The sequence below is a fragment of the Pristis pectinata genome, chromosome 22 (genome assembly GCF_009764475.1).
Source record: "Pristis pectinata isolate sPriPec2 chromosome 22, sPriPec2.1.pri, whole genome shotgun sequence".
NCBI classification, from domain to species: domain Eukaryota; kingdom Metazoa; phylum Chordata; class Chondrichthyes; order Rhinopristiformes; family Pristidae; genus Pristis; species Pristis pectinata.
This window is the reverse complement of record NC_067426.1, coordinates 818,746-842,741: the sequence shown is the minus strand read 5'-3', so window position 1 is coordinate 842,741 and position 23,996 is coordinate 818,746. Positions and strand designations below refer to the sequence as shown.

Here is a 23,996-nt window from a genome sequence, read left to right as displayed (position 1 = left end):
CATCCCGAGGCCTTGACCTGGTGTCACCGACCATTGGCACTCTCACCCCAGATCATTCCAGCCCCTTCCACCCCAGACATCGCCTCGGTCTCCACAAAGTTGAAGTATCTGAGGCCTTGGGTCTCACCCACAGATGAGCCAGATGTTGGTGTTCTGTGAATGTGCACACACCAATTTCAAGTCCAGTATAGAAATGCAAGGTTCTGTTAGGCCTGGACCACTGAAATAATTAAAAATCCCAGTACATGTGACACCATCTGATTTCTAGAGGTTGCTTTAACAATTGAAGCTTTGTTTTATAAAGCTGAGTGTACTCAAATGTCCCGGCCCCATGAGCTACAATAATCTTTCTGTTTTAAAACTGATCAGTCACACTCACTTCCAAATTTTAGATGTAGTCTGCATACTGTGGAAAGCTAGAAGCCAAGTTCACAGAGCCTCTTCATTCACTTGCCCTCAGGTGGCCCGGAGGAGGCAGCAGGATTTAGGGCTGAGGTCTGATTCTACACGGTCCGTCGACACTTCCTAACTGTAGAGAACACAGAACAGTACAGGAACAGTCCCTTCAGTCCATCATGTCTGTGCTGACTATAATACTAATCCCATCTGCCTGTACATGATCTATATCCCTCCATTCCCTGCCTGTTCATGTGTCTAAATGCCTTTTAAACATTGCCATCGTATCTGTCTCCACCACCTCCCCTGGCAGCACGTTCCAGGCACCCCCCATTCTCTTTGTGAAACTAACTTGCTCTGCACATCTCCTTTAAACTTCTCCCTGTCACCTTAAAGCTGTGCCCTCTTGTATTTGACATTTCCATCCTGAGAAAAAGACTCTGTCTACCCTCTACTCAAAACTTTATACACTTCTATCAGGTCGATTCTCAGCCTCCAGGAGAAACAACCCAACTTTGTCCAACCTCTCCTTATAGCTAATACTCTCTAATCCTGGTGAACCCCTCTTCATGCTCTCAAAACCCTCCACATCCTTCAGTAATGCAGCGACCAGAAGTGCACACAATACTCCAAAAATGACCTAACCGAGGTTCAATACAGCTTCAGTGTGACTTGCAACTTTTATACTCAATGCCCCGTACTTGTCTGAGCAACAGGTTTGTTCCCTGTTTGCCGGGGGGGGGGGGGGCGGTGGTGGGGGGAGTGCTGCAGAAGGGACTACATGCAGGGGTTCCACCTTCAGCTGCTTTAGTGGGGTAGAGGTGAGAGGGTGCAGAACTTATCTAGCAGACTCTGATGGAAGTCACTGTGGGTGGGCAGTAGTGGTTTCTGTTCCTGAGGGTCTGATTGTGGGAGGTTGTGGCTCTGACCCAAGAGCGTCAGATGACTGTGGATAATTTGCATGGGGAGGGGTCCGATGGAGCTGTCTCTGAGGAAGTTTCCTTGCCCCCTTCTGGGACGCAACAATGCTGCAAAGCCACTTTCCTGTTCCACCTCACTGACCTTGGCTGCACTTAGTTGCCAGAATATCTGGAAAGTGTTCAGCCTTATTGTGACACTTAAAATGTCAGCCCATTCCCCATGATTGAATGGACTGGCTACCCCCACCCTGTTTATAGTGACAGAGGTTTAAAATGTCAAATATTTTACCTATTCCTAACACACCCATCACTGGGGTACAAATTACCTCCTCAGTGCCATGTTTCACAATTTTGATGTTAATTCATTTCCCTACCATCTCAGAACCTTTCAAGTATGTCACAGATCACCAGCCCCTGCAAAGACAGAGGTGTTTGGTAAACTCAATGATATCTTGGTCCACCCCTTGATAAAGCAAAAGGGGTGGCCCGTTACCATCTGAGGAGGTATGGAGCAGACCAAGTGTATATTTTCTAGAATCTAGCAGAATGAGGGGTGATCTCACTGAAACACAGAAAGCTCTTACAGAACTCATTCAGAAAGGTATTTCCCCTGGAAAAGGAGTCTAGGACCAGGGGTCACAGTCAGAATAAGGGGTAAGGGATGAAGTTGGGAAGAAATGTCTTCACTCAGAGGGTGGTGAATCTTTGTACTTTTCTACCCTGGAGGGCTGTTGAGGCTCAGTTAGTGAGTTCACTTAAACACAGATGGACAAGTTTCTGGATATTAAGGGAATTTAGGGATGGGAATGTGCAGTAAAATGGCACTGAGGTAAAGGATTAACCATGATCTTGATGAATGGTGGAACAGGTTCAAGTGGCAAATGTCCTACTCCTGCTCCTAATTCTTATGATGCCAATTGATCAGACTTGTTTTAGTTGCCTCCAGCCTACACAATGCCAGCTCCCAGCCACCAGTGGGCGTGTAAAGTTCACTGCTTCCCGTTAGGAATTCCTGGTGCAAAAAACCCTCTGAACAAGCAAAGAATGACTTCAACCTCAGATAAGACCTAAAAACCATAGAACCATACAGCACAAAACAGGCCCTTCGGCCCACCATGTTGTGCCGTCCATCAAACCACCCTCACACTATCTAAACCTTTCCTCCCGCATATCCCTCTATCTCACACTCCTCCATGTGCCTATCCAACAAACTCTTGAACCTGTCCAATGTATCTGCCTCCACCACCACCCCAGGTAGTGCATTCCATGCCCCAATCACTCTCTGGGTGAAAAACCTCCCCCTGACATCTTCCCTGAACCTCCCACCCATAACCTTAAAGCCATGCCCTCTCAACTTGAGTATTGGTGCCCTGGGAAGGAGGCGCTGGCTGTCTACTCTATCTATTCCTCTCAATATTTTATATACCTCTATCATGTCTCCCCTCATCCTCCTCCTCCTTTCCAGTGAATAAAGCCCTAGCACCTTAAGCCTCTCCTCATAATCCATACGCTCTAATCCAGGCAGCATCCTGGTAAATCTCCTCTGCAGCCTCTCCAACACCTCCACATCCTTCCTATATTGCTGCGACCAAAACTGAACACAGTACTCTAAGTGTGGTCTAACTAGAGTTTTGTAAAGCTGCAGCATCACTTCGCGGCTCTTAAACTCAATCCCACGATTTAAGAAAGCTAACATCCCATTGGCCTTCTTAACTGCTCTATCCACCTGTGAGGCAACTTTCAGTGAACTGTGAATATGAACCCCCAGATCCCTCTGCTCCTCTACACTGCCAAGTACCTTGCCATTTACCCAGTACTCTGCCCTGGAGTTTGTCCTTCCAAAGTGTACCACCTCCCACTTCTCCGGATTAAACTCCCTTTGCCACTTGTCAGCCCAGCTCTGCATCCTATCAATATCCCTCTGTAAGTTCCGACAGCCCTCCACACTATCCACAACACCATCGATCTTAGTGTCATCCGCAAACTTACTAACCCAGCCCTCCACCCCCTCATCTAAGTCATCTATAAATATCACAAAAAGTAGAGGTCCCAGAACCGATCGCTGCGGGACACCACTAGTCACTGCCCTCCAATCCGAGGGCACTCCTTCCACCACAACCCTCTGCTTTCTACAGGCAAGCCAATTCCTAATCCACACAGCCAAGCTTCCCTGGATCCCTTGGCCTCTGACCTTCTGAAGAAGCCTGCCATGAGGTACCTTATCAAATGCCTTACTAAAATCCATATAGACCACATCCACCACACTACCCTCATCAATCTTCCTCGTCACCTCCTCAAAGAACTCTATCAGGCTTGTGAGGCAAGATCTTCCCTTCACAAAGCCATGCTGGCTGTCCCTAATCAGTCCATGATTCTCCAGGTGTTCATAGATCCTATCCCTTAGAATCCTTTCTAACAGCTTAACCACCACAGACGTAAGGCTCACTGGTCTGTAATTCCCTGGACTATCCCTACTACCTTTTTTGAACAAGGGGACAACATTCGCCACCCTCCAATCCTCCGGCACCATCCCCGTGGACAACGAGGACTCAAAGATCCTTACCTGTGTTTGCATTTCCATTAGATTAATTGTATATTTAATGGTTGAAGAAGGGACTCTTGGTCCAGTGATAAAAATTGCATTAGACTCTGAAATTAATATGAACAGACCCATATGGTAAAAATGAAAACAGGAGAATTAACTGGAGGTATTTTTCCATGATTCTATTTTATTTTCAACTATTAGAGTTCAGCTGTGACCACGGGTTATCAGTAAAGTGGCCCAGTCAGAAAGAATTTGGCAACATTTCAGCTTTAGTCATTTAAGACTTGAACACTTCAGAAGGAACTGAGGTAAAAGGCAAATTCTTCCCTCCCTACCTTTGATTTCCTGCCTTGTGGAAATCCCCTTCTGGTAATGGGCAAAGCAGTAATCTTTCACTGGTCCATTAAGGTGGTATAAACAACATTTAAAGCCCAATAAGAACTCATACAGTTTGCTGTTCACCCTCTGAATTCAATAACATCTGAACCAAAATGTGGATGCAAGTTCATTTCATAAAACTACAGTAACTTTTATTCATTCATCATCTTTAGCATAGCAAAACAATCCAGGATTTTTCACAGCACAGTTGTCAAATAAATTCTGACAGAACACTAAGGGCACTTTCCATTATACTGTGTCACTGTAACCTTTGTGCTAGTGAAATAGATGCACCTCAGATAAATGGGAGGGACTCAGCAGCTCAGACCTGGGCTTGCAGGGGGTGCTGTGGACCATGAGCAGTAGTGATGTACTCCACCATCTGTAACCTGGCACATCCCTCACTCTAACATTAGTATCAAACCAGCCAAACCTGGTTCAATGAATGCAAAATAACACAAATGAACCATCGCCGTACAGAACTAAAACTGAAGGGCCCACCTGTGAAGCTGCCATGCAGAACTACATGCATGCTAAAATGCAAGAATACCATGCAACAGACATGTGATTTGAGAAACAATAAATTAGAGCATAGCCCTGCAGTGCGGCCACATCGAGTTGCAAGTGGTGGCAGATAATTAAACAAGTAATGGGAGAACAGACTCCAAAACATCCCCATTCCCAGTGATGGTGGGGCTCTGGACTTGTTAAAGACAAGTCTGAAACATTTACAACCATGTCCAGCTAGAAATGCTGAGTGGATGATTCATCAGGTTTCCTCCCGAGATCCTCACCATCCAGAAACCTGACCTTATTACAGCCTTGGTCGAAAAGAACCGAGCTCCGGAGGAGAGTTGAGACTGTCCTTGACATCAAGGCAGCATTGGACTAAGTGTGTCTGCAAGGAACCTTGGTAAAACTAAGCATCAAGGTGAAAATTCACTGGCTGAAATGATATCTTGCTCAAAGGAAGATAGTTTTATTTGCTGGATATCAATTGCTGTGGCCCAGAGCATTGTTACAAGAACTCCTCAGGTCAGTGTCCTAAGCCCAACCTTCTCAGCTGCTAGATCAATGACCTTCCTTCCAACACAAAGTCATAGTCATATATGGCACGGAAACAAGCCCTTAAGCCCTACTCGTCCATGCTGACAAAGATGTCTATCGGAGCTAGTCCCATTTGCCTGTCCTTCCCTATTGACGTATCTCCCCACGTGTCTTTTAAACACTGCAATTGTACCTCCTCAACCACTTGCTTTTGCAGCTCACTCCAAAAGTTTCCCCTCAGGTCCCTTTGAAATGTTTATGCTCTCACCTTTAGTCTATGTCCTCTAGTTTTAGACTCCCTTAGCCTGGGAAAAAGACTGATAGAGATGGGGATCAGAATGGATGTTTGCTAACAATTGCACAATATGCAACTCCATTCACAACTTCTGTATGAATGAAGCAGCCCATGCCTGCATGAAGCAAGAACAAGTAACACTCAGGCACAGGCTGATAAGTGGCAAGTAACATTCACTCCTCAAAAGTGCCATGAACGTCTCCAACAAGAGGGATTCTAACCACTGATCCTTGATTTTCAATCCTATTACCATCACCGAGCCCCCCACAGTTAACATCCTGGGTACAGCAGGCCTTGAGGTTACAGGTTGTGCTGGTGTTCCCTTCTGCTGATGGTGCACTGCACCTTTTCTGAGCTGCCCCGTCCGGTACATTCGTAGTTCCACACAACACGATGGAGGGGGTCCTCAGGGTGAAGATTGGTTTGCCTCCACAAGGACTGTGTGGTGGTCACTTCTACCACTGCTGTCATGGACAGACTGGTGAGGAGGTGGTCAGGTCAGTTTGTCAACTACCTGCCACAGACCCAGTCCAGCAGCCACAGCTCAGTCGGTGGTGGTGCTACCGACCAACTCCTGGTGATGGACACGTCCCCACCCAGAGGACATTGTGTCTCTACTCCTGGTGCTTCTTCCAAGTCTGCTTCAACATGGAGGGCAATGGGCAAGGAAACCCCCTCCTGATCACCACCCATGTTTCACCTGATACCATGAGACTTCATGGAGTCCACAGTCCATGTTGAGGACTGCCAGGGCTGCTCCCTTTCACCTGTGAACCACTGCCTCTCCCTGGGTGGTCTGTCCTGCTGGTAGGACAGGATGGTTGCAGAGATGCGTCTGAAGGTCTGATTCTGTGAGGACAACTGTGTCAGGCTGTTGCTTGACCAGTGTGTGGGACAGCTCCCCCAACGTACACACCAGTCCATGGATGATTGTGAGGATTTAGTTACTGATAACACCTGCCAAATAAAGAAACAGGAACCACTATTTGTTGTATAAAAGAGCTGAGCCAAAGTCAGCTCAGCAATTGAGTCCTGAGACATACTTCTCCTTGTGATGTGTGAGACATTACCCATGTGCTGTTACATCCCTCAGAACTTTGTGATGTTCTGGACTTCTTCACTTGGTGCTGCTCAAAAAGGTTTTAAAAAGGCAATAAAAACAGGACATTGTAAACAACAGGCCAGGCTGCATTTATGCAGGGAGACAGAGTTACTATTTCAGGTACAAGACTTTTAATTAGAATTAGGAAAAGTTAGAAAACTTTTGCATGTTGCAGAGGCTGAGAGACACACAGAGAGTATCTGTGAAAAAGCGAAAGCAGATGGTGGTGGGACCAGGTGAGAGCGGGCTTGTTCGTGGTCAAACTTGAACCAGTTTATTGTGGTCTCAGCTGGATAATAAACTAGCAGCCAGGATAGTCTCTGACCAGGGCATCACAGATGCGCAATCGATTGGTCTAAAGGGCTCGGCCTAAGTTGCAGAATGAACTTCAAAAGATTGTAGGTGAGTCACAAACAAGGCAGGTAGAATTATGTAAAAGTAATATTTGCTCAATAATTGTGGTAATTTGCATGTCAGTAGATGTTTACTTCAGGAGTGGGGAATTCAAGTTTAAACTACATAAATATATTCTGCCCATTTTATCTCTACTAACATTTCTGATGTGTACATTTTTTACTGTTGAATTGGAAAGAAAGGATTAAGGTTTTGATAGCTACAATTTCCAAACAGTGAAAAATCAATTCTGAAAAACTCCAGCTTCCACTCCCCCCCCGCCCTTAATATTCCACAGAGCATCATGCCCTTAACTCCAGGTACCTCTCGTGTACATTGCTGTACAGCAGTACCTGCTGTCACCTTTCCTGGGCTTTGATCACAGTCACTGTACATCTGGCTACAGTTTTCACCTGAACGCTCCATCCTTTTATCCAGACTCAGTCACAATGAGATCCGTCATGTTTGACATCAGCAGGAGTTGGGGAAGATCTGTTGCTCTGCTAATTCTGGAAACTGCCACACAACTTCAGGTGAATACTAACGTTTCCCCAGATATCATTTGAAGTAAGGAAGGGAAAGTTGCAGCCAAAGTTAGAAACACAGCTAGGGGGAGCATGTGTTCCATGCCAAATACCAAACTGCCTTCTTGAACATTGTCCTGGCTGCATGAACTATGACCCTGCAGAGCAGTTCCTTTCTACCAAAGATCCCCACCATCCAGGCTATGCCATCTTCTCACAGCTACCATTGGGCAGGGGATACAGAAGCCTGAAGTCCCACACCACCAGGTTTAGGAACAGCTACTTCTCTTCAGCCATTCGGGTCTTGAACCAACCGGCACAACCTCAGTATAGCAACACTGACCACTTTGCACTAAAATGGACTGGTTTTTTTGTTCTAATTGTGTTCTCTCTTGCATAATTTATGTTGTTAATTTATGCTTTTCTTGAGAATGTTATGTATCCGATGCTCTGTGCCTTTGATGCTGCTGCAAGTAAGTTTTTCATTGCACCTGTGCATATGACAATAAACTTGACATTGACGTTCACTTTGCACTGTCTTCCACCTAGTAGATCAAATCCATTTCAGTGTTAGCTGACCAATGAATGAAATCAAAACACATCTGTCAAAGTGCTGACGTGTCATTTAGTTGTGAGATCAGTGTATCCATTATTTGTTGTGTGGTGAGATTGTCAACTGGCACCTGATATGTTCAACCTGGCAAGGAATTTCTTCAAACCACAAGTTTCATCTGGTCACTGCTGACTGTGGGCAGAGGGGCATTTTTAGGGTCAATCTGATGTTTCTTTGCAAAGAAACGTTTGAAACACAGTTTGCAGGCTGGGCAATGCTTTCATTGTAGCAGTGACCAACTGATTGCTCGCCAGACTTGCAATATGCATGTTACAAGTTATATGCACCAAATTACAAGATAGCCCCTCAAGAACTTCAGTGTATACTCAAGTACACTGTGGCTTTCTTTGTCACCATCCTAGATCAACTTATCAAATTCCACTTAAAAACTCAGATCTTCAATTACAGCTTGTGGCTCTGTTTAACAATTCACAACCTTAGGAACAGCACTGAAAAAGAAATGACTGCAGCTTTTCCAATCCCACACTTGGGTACAGCAAAGATAAGCAGGTACATAGTTGTCTTTGTTATCTGTTGTCACAAACACACATTTTCATTTGTTCTGTCGGTTGTTTTTTTTGTGTATCTCAACATTATGGGCAGGTAATCCTGACAGTGTGTTAGTGGAACAATGAATACATTTATTAGGATTCTGCCTGATTTTTTCTCCCCCCAAAAATACTACTTTAAATTTGCAAATGCACATGATGAAGAGCATTCATGTCACTATTTACCATGTAATCCAATTTTCCTTTATACAATTCCTTGAGCAAACAATTCAAGCAGTTGGTGTGTGAAGTGTGGTCCTTTGGCCAGAGCTTTTGCGACAGCTGCTCTGCGCTCCAGTGCATCCCTCAGCAAGCACTCCCACACCTTGGAATGCGAGCAGCAGTTGGCTGTGATGGTTCCCTGCACCAGCAGGCCAGTGAGCTTCAGCAGTCAGAGGGCATTCTTCACCCAGCTGATGGTTTTGCAACAGCACCTCAGTCTGATGATCTCCTCTTCCCCAGTTGGCAGGGAGCACTGCTGGCAGAATCCCAACTTTTTCCCCCTCTTAGAATGTACCAGCTTAACTTTGTGTTATCTGGTTCTCCACTGGTGTTTGCACTTGAGGAAGCTTTGTCAAGTTGAAATTATACACTGAGCATCACAGCTCAGCACCAAGATGAAGCATTGATCGTTTTTGGTGTCAGATTGGATTTACGTTTGTATTTGACATTTTGATGGGGATCTGATTTTGAATATACAAGCCCCGAGTTAGGTTTTACCTGTACTGCCTCAGTGCACCGTTTAATGAATTGATCTATACAAACAGTATGCAAGTTTTTCCACTGTACCTCAGTACAAGTGACAATAAACCAATTCCAATTGCCCGTGCAGTGTGCATTAGTCCCCAGCTGTCCATATACCTGTGATAGACCAGATGCTCTCACAGCTTTACCATAGCCACCAGCTGTCCACATAGCTGTACATTACTTACCAGCTAACAGCTTAATTCATTCATTCATCTTAATTTAAGGACACTACCCCACCTCCCTTACCTTCCTGCCTATCCTTCAGTATTACCTGATACCCTTGGATATTTAATTCCCACTCATCTCCACCCTGCAACCACGTTTCTGTAATGGCCACTAAATCATACCCCTTTGTACTGATTTGTGCCACAAGTTCACTGACCTTGTTTCGAATACTACAGACATTCAGATAAAGTGCCCTCACACCCATTGTCCTTTCAGAATCTAGTGACCTTTGTGTACTCCACTCTTACTTCTAAGTTTTGCTCTGGTCCCTGCTTTGCTTCCCTCTGTCTTTCTGCAATGGATTCCCATCCTCCTGCCATATTAGCTTAAACCCTCCCCAACAGCACTAGCAAACAATCCCCTGGAACATTGATCCCAGTCCTGCCCAGGTGTAGACTGTCTGATTTGTACTGGTCCCACCTCCCCCAGAACCAGTTCCAATGCCCCAGGAATTAGAAACCCTCCCTCCTGCACCACTGCTCAAGCCACATGTTCATCCTAACTGTGCTGCTGTTCCTACTCTGACAAGCACACAGCACATATCATAATCCTGAGATCATTACCTTTGAGGTCCTACTTTTTAAATCTCTCCTAGCTCCCTAAATTCATTTTGTCAGACCTCATCCCACTTTTTTCCTATGTCATAGGTACCTACATGCACCACGGCAATCCCTTCCAGAATGCCCTGAAGCCACTCTGAGACATCCTTGACCCTTGCACTCGGGAGGCAACACACAACCGGGAGTCCCGTTTGCAGCCACAGAAGCTCCTGTCTATTCCCCTCACCATGGAATCCCCGACCACTAGAGTTCTGCCACTTTTTTCTGCCCTCCTGTGCAGCAGAGCCACTCACGGTGCCGTGATCCTGGCTACTGCTGCCTTCCCCTGATGAGCCATCTCCCCCAACAGTATCCAAGGCAGTAGATCTGTTTTGGAGGGAGATGACCACAGGGGACCCCTGCACTACCTTCCTGCTACTGCTCTGTCTGTTGGTCACCCATTCCCCATCGTTCCCTCAGCCTTTAAACTGCAGTGTGACCAACTCACTAAACGTGCTATCCACAACATCGTCAGCATTGCAGTGCTCCAAAGTGAATCCATGCACAGCTCCAGTGCCGTCATGCAGTCTGTCAGGAGTTGCAGCCAGACACACTTCCTGCACAAGTAGTCATCAGGGAAACTGGCAGCCTCCCCGAGTTCCCACATTGCACAGGAGGAGCATGACACAGGTCTGAGTTCACCTGCCATGACTAAAAAACTTTGAGGGAAAATAAAGAGAAAAAAACCTACCACACCTTAGTGCTGCTCACCCTCCTCACTGAAGCCCAATATTCACCAAAGCCCACACTTAGCCAACCAGCAGCACTTTGACTAGACAGCAGCCCCTCTCCAAAATAACCTCTCTGCTTGAGCCTAGCTTCTTTTTATTGGTTGCTGATAATTAGCTAATTAGCCAATTGCCTATTAACTAACAATTAGCTGACTTACCTCTTTTCAATTCTCCCGCTCTAAGTCCCAACTCCTGTAAGTGAAATCTCTTCTGAGAGATTCCCCCAGGTCTCGTCCTGAATATTTGTTTGTTGTGCTGAATAAATTCCTGTTACACCTCTGGTTGCTGTGTGGTTTGTTCCAAGTTACAACATATCCTTCCCTAACAAGGAGACTAGAACGGTATACAACACTCCCAGTGCAGTCTCGTCAAACCACTGTAGAGTTACAGCACTTTGTACTCAATCCCCAATATAACAGAGGTTTGAACAAATCCGTGATAATCATGAAACTGTAACAGCAGAGAAGGTGGCTGCACAGTCCATGGAATCAATGACAGGAGATGTCTCAGAGTTCAGTCTCGGGATTGGATTGAAATCAGTTTGAAATAAATATCTGTGGTGAGTTGCTTCACTGTCCGTGGCACTTGGTATTTTCTTATTTCTTTCTGTCGTCAGAACAACCAGTGCCAACGTTAACGGTATGGTTAGCGCTCTTGTGTGCATCTAAAAGTCATGAGTAGCAGAACCACCCTGGAGAAGTGTTTATGGGATCTTTCTGTGTAATAATTGTTCGTCACTTTCTCTACATAGAAAGAGTGATTGTAATGGTAGATGTTTCTTTGGAACCATGCAACAGCTAACAGCTGCCAGCGTGGGCACAGAGACAGAGATGGTGACAGAGAGTTTAATGTCAGCTGCAGCCTCTAACCTGTCTCTACTCACAGAGTACTTGTTGGGAGATGGTGTGGTCGAGAACAGAAGAGCATCCTCCTTACACCAATGTCTGACCCTTATCCTGAGACCCCACCCATGAACCTCCAGCCACACCCTCAGAACCCTCTGGGGCATGTCTTCGGATGCTGACAAGTGCCACGGCATCTGGTCAGGAAGACTTTGTTTTGATCATGGAAGTATTAACCTGTTTATAATGTATTGTCTCTGTACAGTCGCCAGGCCTGTGTTGGTTTGGGGCAGTGGAGATGTTACTCATTGTTTGCCTAAGGGAAACAATAAAATGGTTATTTGAGGCATTAACTGCTGGGGCCCACCAGACGAGGCATCAGGCATTCCTTATTTATATCCCAGAGTTTCATTGAAATGGAATTCAGCAGCCAGTAGTTCCTAAAGTTTCCTCGTAACCAGCCTGTTCCAATATAAAGGACTCCCTCCCCTGAGAGATCAGTGCCCATTGGAGAACAAAGTTAAATGCAGAATAATTGTGGCTCTTTTAACTAAGGATTCCTCACAACAACAAGTATAAATTTCCTCAGCTTTGCTTAGTTACCAAAATCCGTCTGCCTCAGTGGCATTAGGGATGACCTTATAACCACTGTTAGATTTCCAGGTATGTGTTTGCTGTTGAAGGTTCCGCTGGGATTCAGCTCAGGTTGTTTCAGTGAATGCACCGGTTGTGTCGATGGTGAAATCCAGGGCCAGACTAACAGTAGACAGAAGGTCATTATTCCCAAACTGCTCCTCGAGTTTCCACCTCAGTGCATCAGTGCCCATATCAATACTCCAGTGCTTCTCAGGGGAGTGTGAAGCCATTCAAGTCCATTTCCAGCAATGTCAATGAACAAATGTTTAAACAGCTTTTCATTTTACAGGAATCTAATGTAAGGAAACTGTTCGTCCTCAACAGAAACAGCAGCATTTTTTTCAAGAATATTTAACCTTTAAGATGAAGTGGGAAAGTGCTGTGGATTGAGTTCTGTGGGAGCTGTACTAGAAGATGAGACTATCTCACTGATCTTTGCTCCACTCTTCACATTCTCCACAGGAGAAGTATGCTGTGGCCAATTGGGGTGAGAGAATGGAAGGAAGCATGGCAGGATCCCAGTATTTGTGCTGCTCCACAGAGGAAGGTACTGCTGGCTCTTCTGCAGCAGTGCCCGTCTGCCCAAAAAATCTACTTCATTCATGAAAAATGGTAACATATTACAGGTAGGTGATGATGTCACCATTCTCAGTACAAAACAAAGCATTCCGTTTACCGAGGAGACACGGGAGACTGCAGACGCTGGAACCTGGAGCAAAAACAAGATGCTGGAGGAACTCAGCAGGTCAGGCAGCATCTGTGGAGGGATGGACAGTCAACGTTTTGGGTGGAGACCCTTCATCTGGACTGTCCATTTACCTCCACAGATGCTGCCTGACTCGCTGAGTTCATCCAGCAGTTTCTATTTTTTTGCTCCAGATTCCGGTCTCCTTTGTCTCCATCTGTGCAGAGAAACTGAGTTAACATCAAAGACCTTTCAACAGAACTGGGAGAGAGAAGGGAGATAGCCAGTTTAAAAAGACGGAGGGAAAGGGGTGGAGCAAGAGCTGGCAAGTGACAGGCAGATCCACATGAGGGTTGGGAGGGTGTGGGTGATAGGTGGGTGGGGGAGGCAAGAGTTGAAGTAGTGACAGAGGCTAGCAGATGATAGGTGGAGGTGACAAAAGGCTGCAGGTGGTGGGATCTGACAGAAAAGAAGGTCCGTTTACTTATCTCAGCATGACGTCAATTTTTCTTCAACATGTCCAGAGGTGTTGCCACAAGCCCAGCCCCTCGGTGTGCAGTGGGGGAAGAGGGGACCTGGCCCCAGGGAGACGGTGTGGCAGCAGCCTCCCTCTGCATGTTCTGGACCTGAGGGGCAGCCAGTCCACAGCCCTGGGATGGGAGCAGCTCCTTGTACTGGAAGACCAGCACGTCCTGGACAGACCAAGGGGTGTCCTTCCTCAGGACAGTGACCCTCCAGCAGCAGCCTGTGCTGTTCCATGTTCTATGTTCAGTCAATTTGTCCCTGGGAACAGCGGCCACACTGGATGGACCTGGACATTTGTTGTTCCCAGCATCTCCTCTTCCCCCAGATGCTGCTGGACATTTGTTGTTCCCAGCATCTCCTCTTCCCACAGATGGTGCTGGACATGCTGTTCCCAGCATCTCCTCTTCCCACAGATGGTGCTGGACATGCTGTTCCCAGCATCTCCTCTTCCCACAGATGCTGCTGGACATGCTGTTCCCAGCATCTCCTCTTCCTGCAGATGCTGCTGGACATTTGTTGTTCCCAGCATCTCCTCTTCCTGCAGATGCTGCTGGACATGCTGTTCCCAGCATCTTCTGTTTTTATTTCAGATATGCAGCATTTGTGGGTTTTCATCTCTTTCCAAACAGTTAAATGAGATGCTAGCTTTATTTGTGTTTGCTCCCCATCCTGGGTAATCAGCAGTTGCACGGGCTAAGCATTGAGGAACGAAGTGCTGTAATCAACAAGAACGACATGGCATTCCCCAACACCTGTCACATCCTGGTGCAAGACTTTAATCAGGCAGCTTAAAGAAGTCTCCACCTGCAACACTAGAGGACCCAAAACTCTGGACCACTACTATACCATCCATCCCTCACCCCCTGCTCTGTTCTCTATACACACGTGACTGTATGATTAAGCACAGCTCCAACGCCATATACAAATTCACCAACAACACCACTGTTGTTGGATGAATCACAGGTGGTGATGAGTCAGCGTACAGGAGCGAGATAGGACACCTGGGTGAGTGGTTCTGCAACAACAACCTCTCGCTCAACATCAGTAAAACTAAAGAGCTGATTGTTGACTTCAGGAAGGGGAAGGAGGGTGAATATGCGCCAGTCCACATTGGGGGATGGGCAGTGGGGAGGGTCAGCAGCTTTAAATTCCTGGGCATTAACGTATCGAATGAACTGTCCTGCGCCCAGCACACAGATGCGATCACAAGGAAGGCGTGCTAGCGTCTTTACTTTCTTAGGAGGTTGAGGAGGTTTGCCTTGTCACTAAACACTCCAACAAACTTCTACGGATGTGCTGTGGAAAGTATCCTGACTGGTTGCATCACGGTCTGGTACGGCAATTCGAATGCACAGGAATGTAAGAAGCTGCAGACAGTAGTGGACTCAGCCCAATACATCATTGGCACATCCCTTCCCACCATCGGCAGTATCTACAGGAGGCGCTGCCTCAGGAAGGCATCATCCATCATCAAGGATCCCCACCATCCGGGCCGTGCCGTCTTCTCGCAGCTCCCATCAGGCAGGAGGTACAGAAGCCTGAAGTCCCCACACCACCAGGTTCAGTAACAGCTACTTCCCTTCAACCATTTGGTTCTTGAACCAACGGGCACAACCCTAATCACTGCCTCAGTACAACAACACTGTGACCAGGGTTGATCACTGAGCACTAAAATGGACTTTGATCTTCTATTCTAATTGTGTTCTTTCTTGTAAAATTGTGTATGATTAATTTGTTTTTCTTGTGAATGCTGCTTGTCTGATGCTCTGTGCCTGTGACGCTGCTGTAAGTTTTTCATTGCACCTGTGCACACATGGACTTGTGCAAATGACAATAAACTCGACTCTGACTTTAAGCCTTTTTCCTTCACTTTGACCATCGCTGGATTCCCCAGGGGAGGAATGCGCACAGACTGTCCACACCCGGCGCTAACCAGAGAGCCTCCTACCCGGGGACCCTGTCCCTTGGTCACCTCACGTCAGACCGGTGCAGTCCACACCCACGGAACATTTCCGTCTGTTCCCGCACCATCTTCAGCAGAAAACAGGGGAAATCATGCTCTTGTTTCTGTAGAACAGGTCACAGTCCTGGGTGAGGAAGCAGCTCAGGGTGTGAACAGCTGTCTCACTCCTTCAGGTTACAAAAAAAACCTGCAGCTGAAGATTGGGAACCTCGGCGCCGTCAGTCTTTGCTCAACAAATAACCTCATCACTGGCAGCTTCCGGCCCGGCTGAGGTCGGCCACAGTGGAAAACCCCCACTTGTTACTGGGACACACCCCGAAAATGTGTCCGGGAGCCGGGGATTTCCAGCCGGTGAAAGAGGAAGTGCCCCAGTGAGAGGGAGAGATCAGGGGAGGGAGAGAGAAGGGGACGGGGGAACCGAGGGGGAAGGGGAGTGGGGGGGGAGGGGAAGGGGAGGGAGGGGAGGGAGGGGGAGGAGAGGGGGGATGGAGAAGGAGGGGGAAGGGAAGGGGAGGAGGGAGGGGAGGAAGAGATTGGGAGAGGGAGGGGAGGGAGAGATCGGAGAGGGAGAGGGAGGGAGAGGGAGGGGAGTGGGGGAAGGGGAGGGAGGGGAGTGGGGGAAGGGGAGGGAGGGAGGGGAGGGGAAGGGGAGGGGGTAAAGGGAAGGAGAGGAGGAGGGGAATTGGAGAGAGGGAGGAGGAGGGGAAGGGAAAGTTGGAAAGGGGAGGGCTAGAGAGAGAGGGACAGGGAAGGGAGAGGGGAGGGTGGGCAATGGGGGAGGGGAGCAGAGGGCGAGAAGCGGAGAGAGTTACCATGGATGGAGAAGAAAATGGGGGGGGGGAAGAGATGGTGGGAGGGACCAGAAAGGTCAAGATAAAAGGGGGCAAAGAAATTGGGAGGGAGAAATACTGGGGAAGTGGAGGATGGTGAGAGGGAAGTGTGGAAAGGACGGAAGGTGGAAGGAGGGAGAGAAGAGGAGGCCCCGGACATGGTTTACAGGAACGGGATCAGAGTGGAGATATTCTGCTGGCGTCCAGATGTGAAGCACTGTGCATCAGCCGAGGCTGCTCTGTGATCATTTCTCCAGCACATCTACTCTGAGGGGGTTCCCAGGACTGAGAAGGTGAAATGCTTGGGGTAGCGCTGGCAGAGTTGGAGGTGGCGCTGTGCTTGGAGCCAGAGTCACACTGGGTCTGGGGCAGATCCGGTACAGAGAGTCGTGCAGTGCTGGTCTGAGGAAGCAGATGAGCTCCTATGTGACTGCTCTGAGACAGTGGACTTGTCCATGTTCAAAGACTCAGCTGCGAGCCTAGATGAGTATGCCACCACCATCACAGACTTTATCAGCAAGTGTGTGGAGGACTGTGTACCAAAAGAGACAATACGGTGTTCCCAAAACAGGAAACCATGGATGAACTGGGAGATCCACTCCCTACTGAAGGTGAGACTGCTGCACACAAATCTGGTGATCCTGATCTGTACAAGAAATCGAGGTATGACCTTCAGAAAGCTATCAGGGATGCCAAGAGGCTATACCGACTCAAAATAGAGTCCCTGACCAGCCGCCAGTTACGGCAGGGCTTACATGCCATAACAGGCTACAAGACAAAGTCCAGGCTTGCATAGCTAAACAACAGCGCATCCCTTCCTGATGAACTTAACGCATTCTACGCACATCTTGAACAGAAGGGAAGTGGATTGTCACCATCCACCCTGACAGCCTCCAATGCAGCTGAACCTGTGATCACAGTGGAGGACGAAAGATCAGTCTTCCGGAGAGTGAACACGAGGAAAGCGCCTGGCCCAGATGGTGTTCCTGGCTGTGTGCTTAGATCTTGTGCTGATCAGCTGGCAGAAGTATTTGCAGACGTACTTAACCTCTCCCTCCTTCAATCTCTGGTTCCCACCTGTTTTAAGAAGACCACTATCATCCCGGTACCCAAGAAAAGCAAGGTAACATGCCTCAATGACGACCAACCAGTGGCTCTGACATCCACCATCATGAAGTGCTTTGAGAGGTTGGTCATGGCACGCATCAACTCCAGCCTCCCAGACAATCTTGACCCACTGCAATTCGCCTATCACCGAAACAAGTCTACAGCAGATGCCATCTCCCTGGGCCTACACTCAGCTCTGGAGCATCTGGACAGTAAAGACACCTACATTAGACTTTTGTTTATTGACTACAGCTCTGCCTTCAATACAATAATCCCAAGCAAGCTTGTCACCAAGCTCCGAGACCTAGGACTCAACACCTCCCTCTGTAACTGGACCCTGGACTTTCTAACCAACAGACCGCAATCAGTGAGGATATGCAGCAATACCTCCGGCACGGTTATTCTCAACACTGGTGCCCCACAAGGCTGCATCCTCAGCCCTCTACTCTACTCCCTATACACTCATGATTGTGTGGCCAGATTCTGCTCTAACTCCATCTACAAGTTTGCAGATGATACCACCGTTGTAGGCCGTATCTCAAACAGTGATGAGTCGGGGTACAGGAAGGAGATAGAGAGCTTAGTGGAATGGTGTCAGGACAACAACCTTTCCCTCAATGTCAACAAAACAAAAGAGCTGGTCATTGACTTCAGGAAAGGGGGCGGTGTACATGCACCTGTCTCCATCAATGGTGCTGAGGTCGAGAGGGTTGAGAGCTTCAAGTTCCTGGGAGTGAACATCACCAACAGCCTGTCCTGGTCAAATCACATAGATGCCACAGCCAAGAAAGCTCACCAGTGCCTCTACTTCCTCAGGAGGCTAAAGAAATTTGGTTTGTCCCCTTTGACTCTCACCAACTTTTACTGATGCACCATAGAAAGCATCCTATCTGGATGTATCACGGCTTGGTATGGCAACTGCTCTGCCCAGGACCGCAAGAAGCTGCAGAGAGTTGTGGACACAGCCCAGTGCATCACGGACACCAGCCTCCTCTCCTTGGACTCTATCTTTACCTCTCGCTGTCTTGGTGAAGCAGCCAGCATAATCAAAGACCCCACCCACCGGGGTCATTCTCTCTTCTCTCCTCTTCCATCGGGTAGAAGATACAGGTGCCTGAGGGCACAGACCACCAGACTTAAGGACAGCTTCTACCCCACTGTGATAAGACTATTGAACTGTTCCCTTATACAATGAGATGGACTATGACCTCACGATCTACCTTGTTGTGACCTTGCACCTTATTGCACTGCACTTTCTCTGTAGCTGTGACACTTTACTCTGTACTCTTATTGTTTTTACCTGCACTACATCAATGCACTCTGTACTAACTCAATGTAACTGCACTGTGAAATGAATTGACCTGTACAATCAGTATGCAAGACAAGTTTTTCACTGTACCTTGGTACAAGTGACAATAATAAACCAATACCAATACCAGATGTGCTACTGGCTGCACTGGGTCTGTGGCAGATGTGGCACAGGCTGCACTGCGTCTGGGACAGGGGTGGCATTGGCTACATTGGGTCTTAGGCAGATGTGGCACTGGCTGCAGTCTAGGGCAGATGTGGCACTGGTTACACTGGGCCTAGGGCAGATGTGGCACTGGCTGCACTGTGTTTGGGACAGGTGTGGCACTGGCTGAACTGGGTCTGGGATGTGTGGCACTGGTGGTACTGGGTCTGAGACAAGTCTGACACAAGTTGATGGGGTTGTTAAGAAGGCATATGGTGTGCTGGTCTTCATCAGTCGGGGGATTGAGTTCAAGAGCCGCGAGGTAATGTTGTAGCTCTATAAAACTCTGGTTACACCACACTTGGAGCATTGTGTTCAATTCTGGTCACTTCATTATAGGAAGGATGTGGAGGCATTGGAGAGGGTGCAGAGGAGATTTACCAGGATGCTGCCTGGATTGAAGAGCATGTCTAATGAGGAAAGGTTGAGCGAGCTAGGGCTTTTCTCTTTGGAGCGATGCAGGATGAGAGGCAACTTGATAGAGGTATATAAGATTATGAGCGGCATAAGTAGAGTGGACAGCCAGTACCATTCCCAGGGTGACAGTGGCCATTACCAGAGGACATCTGTTTAAGATGAGTGGAGGAAAATTTAGGGGAGCTGTCAGAGGTATGTTTTTTACACAGAGAGTGGTGGGTGCCTGGAACACACTTCCGGGTGTGGTGGTAGAGGCTGATACAATAGGGACATTTAAAAGTCTCTTAGATAGGCACATGGATGTAAGAAAAATTAAGTGTAGGAGGGAAGGGTTAGTTTCATCATGGAGTAGGTTCATTTAGGTTGGCACAGCACGGTGGGCCGAAGGGTCTGCACTGTGTTGTACTGTTCTCTGTTCTATGGCTGCACTTGGTCAGGGACAGATGTGGTACTGGCTGGATTGGGTCTGGGATGCGTGGCACTGGCAACACTGGATCTGGGGCAGGTGTGGCACTGGCTGCACTGAGTCTAGGACAGATGTGGTACTGGCTGAACTGGGCCTGGGACAGATGTGGTACTGGCTGCACTGGGTCTAAGACAGATGTGGTACAGGCTGCACTGGGCCTGGGTCAAATGTGGTACTGGCTGCACTGAGTCTAGGACATGTGGTACTGGCTGCACTGGGTCCAGGACAGATGTGGTACTGTCTGCACTGGGTCTGGGACAGGTGTGGCACTGGCTGCACTGGGTCTAGGAGAGATGTGGTACTGGATGCACTGGGTCCAGGACAGATGTGGTACTGGCTGCACTGGGCCTGGAACAGATGTGGTACTGGATGCACTGGGTCCAGGACACATGTGGTACTGTCTGCACTGGGTCTGGGACAGGTGTGGCACTGGCTGCACTGGGTCTAGGAGAGATGTGGTACTGGCTGCACTGGGTCCAGGACAGATGTACTGGCTGCACTGGGTCTAGGACAGATGTGGTACTGGCTGCACTGGGTCTGGAACAGATGTACTGGCTGCACTGGGTCTAGGACAGATGTGGCACTGGCTGCACTGGGTCTGGGACAGATGTAGGCCCCAGTTGCTGATCATCCAGTCACAACACCGCTGATGTGTCTTCTCTCGCTGATCGACGGAGGGACAGCGGGAAAACATCGCGAATGTCGGTGGGAGGCTTAATAAATAGAGTTGGAACAAAACTGAAATGTTGGGGCTACAAGCGGACAGTGCAGCCCCTCCCCTGATGTCCAGAAGATGTATTCGGGGAATGAAGTCCACCTCCCCCCGTGGTGATGTGAGGAGTTCTCGGGCGGAGGTTCTATCTGGGAGGTTCCTGCAATACAAAACCTCTCAGTTTGAAGCCAGCTTCTAAAGACCGGCTGTATGGACCTGTCGTGTTATAGAATGCTGGCAATGACAGGCCATTCGGCCCGGCGCTCCCGCCTGCCTCTTTCGGCGGGTGGCCCAGTTAGTTCCACCGCCGAATGGGTTGTGGTGTTTGCAATGTCTCCGCTTCCACCGGCGGTCGGGCTGAGCACGGCGTCAGCCCTCTGCCCCTCTGCCACCGACCAGCCGCTGAATCCATCGTTGAATGAATTCTGTCGGTGGACACCGGGAATGCGACCGTCCGGCCTCCGCCGTATCTACACGGCGAAGGAGCAAAAGAACAATCTGCTGGAGGATCTCAGCGGGTCGGGCAGCATCTGTGGGGGGGGGGGGGGGGGGGGGGGGGAGATGGACAGTCGACCTTTCGGGTCCAGACTTTCATCCGATGGGCCAGATCCAAGGTCTGACTTTCCGATAGAAACTTTTCAGAAACTGATTGCTGACTTGATGATTACTCTGTGGTTGTCCCCCCTCTGGCTTTCGCCAACCCAAAGGGTGTCCCAGTCCGCTTGGATTTTGTGAACACATCCCACAGGTGTGTCTGTCACAGGTGCGTCTGTCACTCAACAGGGAGATTAGCCAAAATAAACTCGAATGTGAAAGTATCAGAGACCGAGTGACACAGCGGGCCCGCAGAATTGCGGGAACTGCCTCTTCCAATCCTCCCTGCGGATGGCTGACACTGTTTCACATGCCCCGGGGGTGGTCGATACCCCGGGGATGGGGGACGTCGGTGCCCCGGGGGTGGGGACTGACGTCCGGCTGTGATGTGTTGGGTTGGATCCCTGAGCCTCTCCGCACGTCCCCGCCGAGCCGAGCGGGGTCCCAAGATGCGGAGCCCGGGGATGACTCCATCGTCAGCCACCGCTGCCTGCAGAGCGGCTCTGTTCACGGCCGACTGACTCCGTCCTTTCCCCGTCAGGTCGGTGCTTCCTAGGTCCTGGCGAACCCCCCCCCCCCCCCCCACTTCCTCCCCTCCCCCTCCTCTTCCTCCCCTGTCTTCGTCCCTCCCCCTCCCCCTTTCCTCTCCTCTCCCTCCCCTTCCCTCACTCTCCTCCCCTCCCCTCACTCTCCTCCCCTCCCCAAGCTCCAGCTGTCCCGGTTCCGCACCCGGTGCCGCGCCTCGGCGCAGCTCCTCGCCATGAATCCGCCAGAACAGCGGGAGGGGAGGGTCTGAGGGCACTCCGCACTCCCCACACCCCCGCCGCGGGTCGGGTCGGGTCGGGTCGGGTCGGGTCGGGCGGGGAGCGGAGACGGAAGGGTTAACGCTCTCCGCCGACTGGAAAGTCCCGAAGACCATCTCTAAGGCAGCGGCGGACGGCGGCTGAAGCCAGAGGCAGCTAGAGCAGCGGCCGCTCGGAGCGGGAACCGCTGCGGGAGGACCCCGGCTGCGGGACCCACTGCGGGAGGACCCCGGCTGCGGGACCCACTGCGGGAGGACCCCGGCTGCGGGAGGAACCCCGGCTGCGGGACCCACTGCGGAGGACCCCGGCTGCGGGAGGACCCCGGCTGCGGGACCCACTGCGGGAGGACCCCGGCTGCGGGAGCGGACAGCCGGCATGGAACTCCCGCAAATCTGTCGGACAGCAACTTGGGGAAAGCGGCGCGGCTGCGGGCTGTGATCGCGGACGATGTGGTGAAGCCGGCAGATCGGCCGGCTCTCCCTGCACCACCTGCAGGAAGCTGCACACCCACACCCTGCAGCTGCCCAGCACCAAGCCCTACCCGGCCCCGCTGCGCAGCGCGTTGGAGCGGGCGCTGCTGGACGCGGCGCTGAGACGAGCCCTGCACGCCGCCAGGACCCTCAACTGGTGCCCGGAGCTCCGCATGCAGCACCCGCTCAGGGTCTCTGGTAAGCAAACTGTCCTCGCAGCGGAAACCGCTCCCGCTCGGCGGCTCCCGCCAGGCGCCCGTTTCACAGGAGCTCCGAGTAAGCCGGGGGGCGAATTTCAACCATCTCACAGTCCCGCTGCACCGAGCCACACCAAGGGTCTGGGGCCCGGAGACGGAACATTAGACACGGGGGGGGGGGGGGTAACTTTACTACCTGTGGCCACAGTCTTTGTTCCCGCGGGTGTGAAGGATTTGGGGGAAAGGCAGATACATAGTTGGGTAAAAAATCAGGCAGTGTCCCGGATCTTGGAGCCCTCTCCCGGGAGTGACTCTCTCCAGCCCCCTCTTTGTTCCACGGATGGTTGTTGGAACAGTCGAATTCTGTGCAGTGACATCTGCATGGCAGGCTGCAGCCCAGAGTCACTGATCCACTGGTTCCTGGGAGGACGTGTGTGTGAAGATTCCTCCCCCTCAGGAAGTATCTGCATAAAATAGGAACATCATCTCCCAGGTGTTGGGCTACCACACTCTGACAGCGCCGTGAGAATTACTGAGTACCAGACAATGCTGAAAACACTCAGCGGATCAGCCGGCCCCTGTGAATAGGGAACAGTTAACGTTCCAGGGCAGAGTTCTGATGAAGGGTCCTTGACCTGAAATATTCGCCCCCTTTTTCCCACCACAGTCTCCCCTGCTATTCCCAACATTTTCCGTTTCAGGTTTCCAGCATCTGCAGTGTTGTGGTTTTTCAGTTAGTGTGGCAACTGCTTAAGGCAATAGATGCTCGTCCGACTGTGAACCTAGAACAGAATTATTCATTAGTCAATATTTTATGTAGATAACTTTCAGAGGTTGAGGCATTTTTGCACACAGAGGAGTCAGGGATTTTGTTCTGCCGTCTTGCAGGAACTATTCGGCATGAGTTAATCTCACTGAAGTGATGTCTCCTCAAGTGAACATCGGCATCTCCAGAGCTGGCAGCACCCCCTCACTATTGAGCCGGAGACAGCTGATAGGGGAAAGGGGGGTGAGATCAGACTGCGCCCAGTCTGTAATCATTTCAGTCTCAACACAGAATAATCAGTCGCAGATACAAGATGATCCATGAGAGTCATCTTTACATAAGGGCTCATCATCCCCAAAGTTCCACAACTGTTGTGTGGGAATATGCAACAATAAGGCAGTTCTGTT

At 49.6% G+C, this 23,996-nt stretch overlaps 1 protein-coding gene across 1 annotated transcript in view; it reads left to right on the top strand.

Annotated features, from left to right (window-relative positions):
* Window positions 1-20,999: 20,999 nt before the first annotated feature.
* LOC127581878 (tumor necrosis factor alpha-induced protein 3-like) overlaps window positions 21,000-23,996 on the top strand; it is a 42,302-nt gene continuing 39,305 nt past the window's right edge. The window contains exons 1-3 of the mRNA XM_052036705.1: window positions 21,000-21,236; window positions 21,508-21,894; window positions 22,317-22,824. Coding sequence (XP_051892665.1) covers window positions 21,000-21,236; window positions 21,508-21,894; window positions 22,317-22,824 — 1,132 coding nt within the window. The remainder of the gene's footprint in view (window positions 21,237-21,507; window positions 21,895-22,316; window positions 22,825-23,996) is intronic.